Source organism: Clarias gariepinus, chromosome 5, assembly GCF_024256425.1.
Source record: "Clarias gariepinus isolate MV-2021 ecotype Netherlands chromosome 5, CGAR_prim_01v2, whole genome shotgun sequence".
In the NCBI taxonomy this organism is placed as follows: domain Eukaryota; kingdom Metazoa; phylum Chordata; class Actinopteri; order Siluriformes; family Clariidae; genus Clarias; species Clarias gariepinus.
In genome coordinates this window covers 23111963-23123046 of record NC_071104.1, presented here as the reverse complement: position 1 = coordinate 23123046, position 11084 = coordinate 23111963, and the positions used below count along the sequence as shown (strand labels likewise).

General features: G+C 37.1%; 1 protein-coding gene across 1 annotated transcript; it reads left to right on the top strand.

The window, feature by feature from the left end:
* Positions 1 to 3338: 3338 nt before the first annotated feature.
* pou1f1 (POU class 1 homeobox 1) lies at positions 3339 to 10408 on the top strand. The gene is made up of 7 exons (XM_053497133.1): positions 3339 to 3480; positions 7450 to 7599; positions 7727 to 7822; positions 8880 to 9125; positions 9616 to 9780; positions 10037 to 10097; positions 10195 to 10408. Exons 1-7 carry the CDS (start codon positions 3339 to 3341, stop codon positions 10406 to 10408), a joined length of 1074 nt encoding a protein of 357 aa, XP_053353108.1.
* Positions 10409 to 11084: the final 676 nt, after the last annotated feature.

Sequence of the window (11084 nt, the reverse complement as noted above, 5' to 3'; positions counted from 1 at the left end):
TGTTTAAAGTACAGGAGTCACTTTTTTTTTTTTTGGTCAAATTTACACAGTGCCAAGAATCTTTGTAATAATTAATATTTGAGCATTGCACTTGAAGTATGTTAATGGATTAATATGTTTATATAAAATGTTAATAATATATGGATACTGGATTGAGAATAATTTATGGAAAAGTGTAGTGTTAGTAATTAATCAAGACAAAATAAAAAATATTTCCATACACAATGTACACAAGATCTACAGTATATGCCTTACATTTCTATACTGCATAAATGTGTATTAAGTAGCTAAGCTGTGATACCTGTGAGAAGGTGTGTGTAGCTGCTGTTCCCACTAGAGACCTAGGTAAAGTGACTCCTGTACTGTAAAGGTTTGACGTGTCACCGTGTCTGGCCATGAGAGACAGCAGGCTGGAACAGGTGCAAGAGGATGACTCCAGGCCTTCGTTCAACTCTCCCCATGATAATTAAGACCAGAGGCTTTGTGCAGCAGTGCCTTGTTAGTCTGGAAGGCTATAAGGGCTCAGTAAGCAAGGATTTAGGCTAAGCGAACCAGTAAACATTGCCCTACTCTCTTAAATCACTGTCCTTTTGTCAATTTTCATGGGAAATGGGTTTAGTTGCTGTTTATGCCTCCTGCCTGTCTCTGTTTCTCTGTCTATAAAAAGCACACTCACATGGAGCTTTTTCCAATATGTGACTTTCTGAGAGGAGCCCCTTGGATTTAAAAGACAATCATCAGTTCACACCCTATGTTATCAGTACACCATAAAGTGGCATGAAACACCTCAGGCACAAGTCACATCATGCAATTGATGAAGAAATTAATATATTTAAATGCAAATTGTGAGGGTCTCAGTATCTATCTGTCTGTCTGTCTATCTGTCTATTTATCTATCTATCCATCTAGAGAGATAGAGTGGGTATTGAAAATAATCACCCCCTTTAAAATAATCACATTTTGCTCATTTAAGGGTGGTCATAGTCTGCATGTTACAACAATATCACAAATTCTTTACAAATGTAGCTTGTATAGGAGGTTTGCAAAAAAAAAAAACACCACTCCTCAACAAAGTCCATATGCAGTCATTACTGAGGTTTGCAAAAATGCAGGAAGTCAGATTTAAAACTTAATTATGACAACAAGACCAGATGATATGTCAGCTCACTGTCCAAATAACACCAGTCATACAATAAAGCATGGGGGTGGTAATATCCTGCTATGGAGATGTTTCTCTGTAGCAGGGTTTGGAGCAGTTGGCAGGATAAAAGGAAAATGGATGGGGCAAAATACTATCAAATTCTTGAGACAAATCTGTTGCCTTCTGGCAAGAAAGTTGTCAATGGAAAGAAGGTTTACCTTCCAACATGACAATGACCCAAAGCACACAGCAAAACTGACCACACAGTGATTGAAGGAGAAAAAGGTGAATGTCCTTGTATGGCTTAATCAGATCGCAGATTTAAACTCAATTGAAAATCTGTGAAATGATCTAAAGACTACAGTCCACAAGCGGTCATCACCACATTGAACTCCACGTACCAGTTATGCAAAGAAAAGTGGGCAAAACTTGTCGAGATGTGCAAAACTTTGTGTGCCATTGAGAAGATGATTAGCTCCACTTGATTGAGTCAATACAAGTCATCTTCTAAATCAGTGATTCTGTTTTTTATTTTGCAAAATGTAATTATGTTAAGGTGCGAAGGGAGGGGGAGGGTACACACACAAACGGACAGATGACATGAATAACAATAATTATCTTTCTATACTGTGGTGGGATATATCAGGCAGCAGGTGAACAGTCAGTTATCAACATTGATGTGCTAGAAGCAGGAAATCTGGGTAAGCATAGGAACTGGGAGACTTTGACAAGGACCACATTGTGATAGCTAATAAGGTGGGATAGAGCATCTCCAGAATAGCAGGTCTTTTACTGGCAAGTTGTAGGTGTCCAGTACTTCTTATTCGGTATTGGAAGCAAAGGTGACGCTGCTTGGGCCAATGTCACATAACAGCTACTGCAGCACAATTTGCTGAAAAAGTTATTTTTGGCTATGATGGGAAGGTGTCAAAGATGGGGATGCGGAGCCACAGACTGGTCAGTGTGCAATCTGTCTATATATATATATATATATATATATATATATATATATATATATATATATATATAAGGCACACACACAAGGCCATGTGAAATATGCATGATTTTTCTATAAATTTATCTTGTAAGGTCTTTTACAAAATATAAAATATATACCAAATATCTACTTTAAAAAAAAGGGATGATCTTTAAATGCAGATGTAATGAAAAAAATATTGTTAGTATTACTTCATTTACATATCTAAATGAAAACCCTACAGTTTACAAAGATGAGCAGTTACCAAAATGCAATTACATGTTGGCAATACATGTCAATGTCAAACACAAAGACTCTGAAGAGCTTTACTTCAACTGGTGATCAGCTGTGTGTGGCCATAAATCTTGCAGGGCCAGTCACCTGCTTCCTTAAGTACTCCCTTAAGAGTGAAATGATCACAAGCAGAACAAGTCAAGACTCAAACGTGTGCTTTTAACAATTACACAAATGGACTATCTGAATAGCAGTCATGCAAAAGTTAATCCTCACTTACCAGCTGGCATGCTTTACACATAAAAGCCTAGATAAACATTTCTTGTACTGCCGAAAGATTCCCTGTAGTTGTACTAAACGTGACAGAAGTAAAGCATAAAAGATGAACAGATTTTTATTGACTGAAAACTAAGAGTGATTCATAAATGCCTCACATAAAATTACACATAAAATTGTTATAATTAAAGTAAACTAGTGTTTATATATAACCTTAGATTAACTTAGTTCTTATTATTTTATAATTTAGATTTTTAAATCTTAGAAATAATTTATGGCATTTTTATATACTTATTCTAATTCACATCTTTTTTTCTTTCATATAGTATACGTATTAAAAAAAATCATGCAGCATTTTAATATTGGCTGCCTTTAATATGTACTGCCTTCGTACATGTTTAGCCAATAAACAATCACAGTGGATTTGTTTAAGCAGTGACAGGCATTAACTGAAACCCTCATGGACAGTGGAAATGGGGAGGAGGGTGTCAGGTTACCCCTTTTTGTCCTAATTACTGTGCTTTTGCTCTAGGAGACTGCAGAGGCCTGATGTGGCCCTCCCTGGGAAGGAAAGCATTAACATGGATGAGCAAACCTGAAGGAGAAGCTCATATAAATACCTGTACATGCCATGCATGAATCACACAGGTGGCCTGATACTGCTAGTGCAGGTGAGCCCAGAGACATCAGGACAGAGATAGACAAAAAGACATGAGCTGCCAGGCCTTCAGCAGTACTGACTCATTCAGCACTTTGAGCGGTGATTCAGCTGCGCTGCCTCTACTTATGCACCATGCTGGAGGTGCTGACTGCCTTCCTGTCACCAGCCACACTACCAACATTATGCCTCCAGGTAACTGCACCACTATTCAGCAAACACACCTCATTCATCTTAGACTTAAATAGAGGAAAGTAAAGTGATAAGAGTGCTGACATCTGTCAGCATAGGCAATTACAAGACAATTGCAGAGGACTTTGGTGTTCTGTTGAGAGCTGATGTGTTTCTGATCTACCGAAGGCAATGTTACTGATACTGGGATTTTATTCACTCAACTATCTAATAGCTTTTTTGCAAAGGAGCTTTCACAAAGTATTCTTTCTCGCTGACTGACCAGTAGGTTGTCTTAAAATACCCATAAGCGTGAAGACAAATAGGCTTGTTATAAATCAATCTCAGAGGAGACCAAGGTTTGGAAATAGCTGTCTGAGAGAGAGCGATAGAGACGAAAAAAGCGATTAAGGCTTGGTTGGGAGGTCACTGTTTTTATAAAACAGAAATTCTCCAGTGTTATTGATTACACATACATCTTACTTGATCTTTGTCTTGCACTTACATTGAAGTCATGACTTTTTCCATCATAACTACAAACTCTATTCTAATTTAGTTATTCACTTCATTTACCCAGAGTTACTGAAATGTAAATGTATTTTATCTCCTAGCTCAAAGTTGCATGTGTACTGGCACTGTTTTAATATTACTCGTAGTGGTAGTAGTAGTAGTCGTAGTAGTAGTATTGTTATTATTATTATAATTATTATTATTTTACTTTGATAAAATAACATTTTTGTAACAATTGTTCATTTTTTTCAGTGCTTTTCCATTTACCAACACTAAATGGTGCCAATATGCCAGAGAATTGTGTAATATTTGCTTTTCTTTGACAAGGTACCAGCTGTACAGTGCTGTCTAATGAAAATGGGCTGTGTTGTGTTTTCATATGGGCTTGTAAGTTAGCATCTGGAGAATGTGGACTGACAAACAGCAATAGACTAAAATAAGTAAAAATTATAAGCATAGTTTGCACAGCTGCTGTTTTCACATGGCAATTACAGAACCAGACATGTTGTTGTTTTGACATGTTGATGGCTAAATTAGCATTTGTTCTTTGCATCAGTGACTTGCATATGAGAACAGCTTTGAATAAATGTCCCTAAGAAGCTCACTAAATTTAATGATGTTTTTCTCCCACTCACTGCTACACACAATAAATCCCAGCACTTTAGCAAAATTGCTTATAATGCAATAATTGCGTATAATGCACTACTTACAGTATGTTATTTCTACCAGCACACAATTATACACTCGCCTCAGACAAGATTCAGATAGGTGCCCCTGAACATTTTGAAGAGGGCTGATTATCTAATAATGTATTGACAATCGCTGTCTTTCTGATCTATAATGTGATTCCTTGTCAAGCAGTGTTAAAAATAACAAATAGCAATGGAGATGTCTTCATACAATTCCGGACAGAAGACAAGAATGTAACATTCAAATACTACAGATCGGATAAAGAAACATCAGGGAAAAATAAGTGGAATAACAAAGCAAGAGTTGACGATACTAAAGGAACTAAAGGAATTGTAATAAGTACGGTACTAAAGGAATTGTAGTAAGTACGGATTTTGTTCTTTTCTAAGGATTTTACCCTGTTCCCTCATAAAATCTTTTTAAAAAACACTTTAAAAAGGGCCTTTTGAGGAGTTGATTGCTAAGTATGATATTCCATGCAAACGTCGATTTAAATATCTACAAGTGAGAAACTTTATTAGATCATCTCAAAATCAGTGCTTGTCAATCCCTCCATTGTCCACATTGGAAACAGAAATGAAAAAAGATTGCTTTGGAAAGAAAATAATCTCCAAACTGTATAATACATTAGTAGAGGGCTCCCCTGAATCTTCTTTAGGGAAACTTAATGCCTGAAGGAAAGACTTACAGGAGGACTTATCCTCTGAAGACTGGGAGGAGGTATGTGCTGAGGCACAAACACAAACTACCAGTACTCGTCTCAAAGTACTGCAATATAATTGGCTAATGAGGACATATGTGACTCCAGAAAAGCTTAATAAGTATGGTGGTGATATCCCAGACTTGTATTTCAGGTGTGGAGAGAAGAAAGGCACATTCTTCCACTGTATCTGAGAATGCAATAAAATGCAACTGTTTTGGAAAGAGATCAAACAAGCTCTGGATACTATATTGGGTGTACAATTAGATCTTGACCCTAAACTATTTATTTTAGGTTTATATCCTGATGGACATCTTATGTCTAGAAAGATAATTAACGCCATGGACTTATGTCTACTGTTGGCAAAAAGAGTTATAGCACTCTCATGGAGGAAGACCAGTAAATCAAAACTCATTAACTGGATAAAGGAATTTTCCACAACTTTACCTATGGAGAAAATTACTTACATTGTCAAGGTAAAACTCTCACTTTTTCAAAACATTTGGGGTCCCTTTATGCAATATATGGAAAATGTGGATCTTAGTAGTATTGTGAATGAGGCAGATGAGATGTACAGTAATTGTTGTCAGTCCTCTGCAGCTTCCAAAACTAAATAAATTTGAGTTTGTAATTTTGAACCATACACAACAGTACAATTGAGGTGAAGTTGAGCAACCCTTGGAAAATAGAGAAACTTATTTGTTGTTGGGTTTTTTTTTTTTCTTTTACTTGATTAAGTTATTATTTACAGGTCATATTTTGTACTTCCACCTAAATGTTGTTTTATCATCTTATAAATATCTGATTGTCTGATTGACTGTTAAAGGTTGATTGACCAATCCAATTTTCTCCTATTGTTATCCAATAATTTAGTTGCCTTAAATGTTCCTTTTGATGTGGAAGCACTCTAATTTCTGTATATATATATATATATATAAACTCAAAAAAGATATTGTTGGGGGAAAAAAGGGCCTTTTTGTGCTGCAAAAATAGCTCTGACTCGCCAAGGCATGGACTCCACAAGACCTATGAAGGTGTGCTGTGATATCTGGCACCAAGATGTTAGCAGCAGATTATTTAAGTTCTGGAAGTTTGAACTGAGCCTTGTTCAGACTTGTGTGTCCAACACATCCCACAAGTGTTCCATCAGACTGAGATCTGAAAAGTATCTAGGCCAAGTCAACACCATGAGCTCTTTTTCTTGTTCTTGAACAATTGGTTTGCTGTGCGGCATGTACATTTTGCTCCTGAAAGAGGCCACTGCCATTTAGCCTCCAATAATATTTAGATACGGTGTAAAATTCACATTGTAAAATCCACATGAATGCAAGTACATAGCAACACATTACACAGAGCATCATGTTGCATCTGTCAGCTTTCATCTTTCTTCATTCCACAAATAAGTGATACACAATGGTTTAGTGGTGGGCAAAGGTCAGCATGGCCACTCTGAATGGACTGCAGCTACGCAGCCTTATCTACAGCAAGCTGTAATGCGTTGTATGTTTTAACACATTTCTATCATAATTATACCTTATCATACCTTAATTTATTTCAGTAATTTGTGCTTCAATAGCTCTTCTGTTGGATAAGACCAGAAGGGTGTCTACACTTCACTCCCTATGCACTTAAAGAGTCTCGGCTGCCTGTGACCCTGCAGCCAGTTGTCCTTCCATGGACCACAGGTGGCGGTGGCTCAGTGTGTTATGGCTCTGAGTTACTGATCGGTGGGTCAATTGTTTGGCCAGGTTGCCGCTGTTGTGCCCTTAATCAAGGCCCCTAACCCTGTCTGTTACTAACAAAAGAATACCAAAAGAATAAAGAATTTTACTGTGCAGAAATACACACAATTTTTAATTTCCATCTTCAAACACATGAATTTCATGTGAACTTCAAGCACTGACCTGTTCACTTGTGATCTAATATACCCTTATTCATTTATAACTTTTCAAAAATAGTCTATTTTTCTTAGAATGTTAAAACAATATGATACGTTTTCATCAGTTCCATGAATCCCTGTCATTGTTCTTATCATTTTGCCCTTTGGATGTAGCTGATAAGATTACATGCATGTCCTGTGCTTCTCTTCACAGTTCCCTCAGGTTTGCCCCTAGTCCAGTCGTCCAAGCGCTCTCACATGCATCTTTCCACATCTGCCCTTAGTAATGCCTCAGCTGGCCTGCACTACTCCATGCCGCCATGTCACTATAGCAACCAGCAGACCACCTATGGCATGATGGCAGGTGTGTTGGGTTGCCTCAGAAGCCTTCAATCAAAGCATAATTCGGTTCTTTGAGTGATAACAATCAGTGCTACTTTCTGTGTGCGTGTGACTGTTTGATGATGACAGTGCAAGTTTTCTCTCCCCAGCACAGGAAATGCTCTCAGCCAGCATCTCCCAGACACGCATTCTGCAGACCTGCAGCGTCCCACACAATATGGTTAATGGAGCAAACTCTCTTCAAGGTACAGTCTTCAGGGCAAAAAATTTATATATATTTTTTTCTTTTTGTTTGAGTGAAATAAGATACTGCTGCCTGCTAAGATTACTTTTATCATTCCAAAATAGAACTTTGAGGCATACCAAGTAATAAATTTAATGTAACTGCAGTTTATTTAGAAAAGACTAGGACGATAGAGTAGGCGACACAGTGGTGTAGTGGTTAGCACTGTCGCCTTGCACCTCCAGGGGTTCGATTCCCGGCCAGGCTCAATTTCCGTCTCTGTGTGCATGGAGTTTACATGTTCTCCCCGTGCTTGGTGGGTTTCCTCCCACAGTCCCAATTAGCCTGCGGTTAGGCTTATTGGCATTTATAAGTGCCTGTAGTGTCTGAATGAGCGTGTGTGTGGCCTGCGCCTCCTAGGATAGCTTCTACCCTGAATATAGGATAAAGCAGTATAATGAGGAAGAGGATGGATTTGAGGACCTGGAAGAAAAAGTGTGAATAGTCTTCCCCCTAGTGTCTATACTGTGAATTAATGAATTAATAGTTTTGATATGTACAGTGTCCATAGCCATAATCAGTCTAATATTTAAATACTATATACCTATCGAATTATAGTCCATAGCAATTACCATATATACCTAAATTATTTTGCAGTTAAAGGGGTCTCTAACTTTAAAATAAATAAATAATAAATACATTTAAGAACCCTTGACTTAATGAAGGCCAAAAGTAAAAAAAAAGAAGAAAAAAAAAAGAAATTAGACTTAGCCTTAAACCCCAGATAATCACATAAATAAAACATTTTATGTTTATACATGAAACATTATCTAGCATGGTGTTTGAAGTGTAATTTAAACCTGATTTCTTTTACCACTGTTAGGGTTTGTTAGTAACATGCAGCCTACAGATATATCCACAAGGTGGCAGCAGAGTGCTGTTTTTGCCTACTAGAAACTTGACTTTTGCGACTATACTGTATGCAATAGTATTTAAACCCAGCTAACAGCAGTTGTTAATACATAAACAAACGCACAATGATATCATAATTAATGTTTCTGACTTCATCCGACCCTAAGGTGCCCTGGCTCCATGTCTGTATAAGTTCCCTGAGCACAGTCTGGCGGGGGGCTCGTGCACTCTGTCCCACAGTTTCTCCGCACTGCCCCAGGCCCTGTTCACAGATGAGCCCCCCCTGGGGGACATCAAGCAGGAGCTGAGGAGGAAGAGTCGAGCAGCAGAGGAGCCGCCAGACATGGACTCACCCCAGATCCGTGAGCTCGAGAAGTTTGCCAATGACTTCAAACTGCGCAGAATCAAACTTGGTTTGTTCCGGACATTTTGTTGCATTTAACTCACGGTGCTAACAGTATAGACGTCTTTTAATCAAAATTTTTTACGTGTTAGTTTTATTTTTGTAGACAAAATTTATTTTTCACTTTATAATTTATCTCATATAGGTTAATTTATGTGTTTATAGTTTTACTTGTGACTTTACAGACATATTCTTCAATTACCGTTAATGTCACATGTGTTTACCTGAATTTAAAGTTCTGGCCATAACAGTGAAAAGCAGTTTCATACATTTTTTTATCATGATTGCATTTTTCAAATAATAAACACCATGATATTTGTAATTGAATAAATATCCACTCTTTCTGTTGTGAAACCCTCAATTAAATTGTCATACAACCTGAAAATGTATGGAAATGTAGAAAGAATGGGGGTGTAAATGAAATTAAATAAAGCTGATATTAGTGCAAGAAACTACCATGAGTAAAAATTATAATATCTGATATGTTATAAACCTTACAGGTTACACTCAGACTAACGTTGGAGAGGCTCTAGCAGCTGTACATGGCTCTGAGTTCAGCCAGACCACCATCTGTCGCTTTGAGAACCTACAGCTCAGTTTCAAAAACGCATGCAAGCTGAAGTCCATACTTGCCAAATGGTTAGAAGAGGCTGAGCAGGCTGGTGGTGAGTGATTAACAAGAGCAGCTTACACTGAACCATGTAATATACTAAATTACAGTAGTCCACTTTTGTTTCCCTCTTGGAAGTTCTTGGAAAGCTTTCAAGGAAAATCCTTGAAACTTTCAACTTCTTAAATGTTTAGAGTATACTGTAAGTATACCAGAGAAGGACATATTCAGCCACTTATCCTGTATCACCAACTATTATTAAAGGCATTTTGCAAAAATCACGAATGTTTGTTTTTTATTTTTCTTCACAGCATTATTTAATGACAAAATGGGACTTCAAGAACGCAAAAGGAAGCGAAGAACCACCATCAGGTATTATACAGTATGTGTGCAAGTGAATCTTTGATTTTTCTTGATCCTTCATTTAAACACTCTTCCCAAGAAATAAATTAATAATTCTTTTTCTTAGTCTAGGGGCCAAGGAGGCACTGGAGAGGAATTTTGTAGAGAAGAGTAAGCCATCCTCACAGGAGATTGTGCGCATGGCGGAGGGACTACATTTGGAGAAAGAGGTGGTTCGTGTTTGGTTCTGCAACCGCAGACAGCGGGAAAAAAGAGTCAAGACAAGTCTACACCACAGCTCTTTTATGACCAAAGATACTGTATGTAGAAATGATAGATGATCAGGTGTTAAAAAGCTACTCTGCTCAGGCCCAGACCCTTTACCTCCTAACTCCTCAGACAGCCAAAGTAACTGTGTGTCACAGAAAATCGTTAAGTGTATTAAACAATAGTGCATGCTGACATTGTATGGGAAAAACTACTTTCTGATTTGTTAGCAGGAGTGAATGTGCCCGTACATATGTGACCATTTGAAAGGAAAAACATGGAAAGGAATTGCTGTTAATCTTTAAAATAAGGTTAGGTTTGTCATTATATTTTACATCATTAATGTGAGTTTTTTATTTATTATTATTATTATTATTATTTGGATGAAAAATGATTCATCCCAGAGTGTGACAAAGCATTTTGATAGAGTAACTTAATTTAGTTAATATATTCAGGTCTAAATTTTGCAGTAATTTTAAATGTTATTTATTGAATTTTTCTACAGATTAGTCAGTCAAACACTGATTTCCCATTGTAAAATCACTAATATATTAAATAAGTAAATGACAATGAAAACACATACAGTATAGGAGGACTTCATGGTGAGTTTAACAGTCATGTTGGGTTTTAAAGTCTCTCATTGTACTAACACTGGTTTTTAATAGGTTAAATAATTAAAAGAGATAACTACAGTTGATGGCATTGTACTGTATAGTTATCAAATAGATCAACTGATGGCAGTACAAATTA

Coding starts and splice junctions, on each gene's coding strand:
- pou1f1 (XM_053497133.1), top strand. CDS start 3,339: ATGAGCTGCCAGGCCTTCAGCAGTACTGACTCATTCAGCACTTTGAGC. Junction 3,481..7,449: donor TACCAACATTATGCCTCCAG/GTAACTGCACCA, acceptor TTCTCTTCACAG/TTCCCTCAGGTTTGCCCCTA. Junction 7,823..8,879: donor TGGAGCAAACTCTCTTCAAG/GTACAGTCTTCA, acceptor TCCGACCCTAAG/GTGCCCTGGCTCCATGTCTG.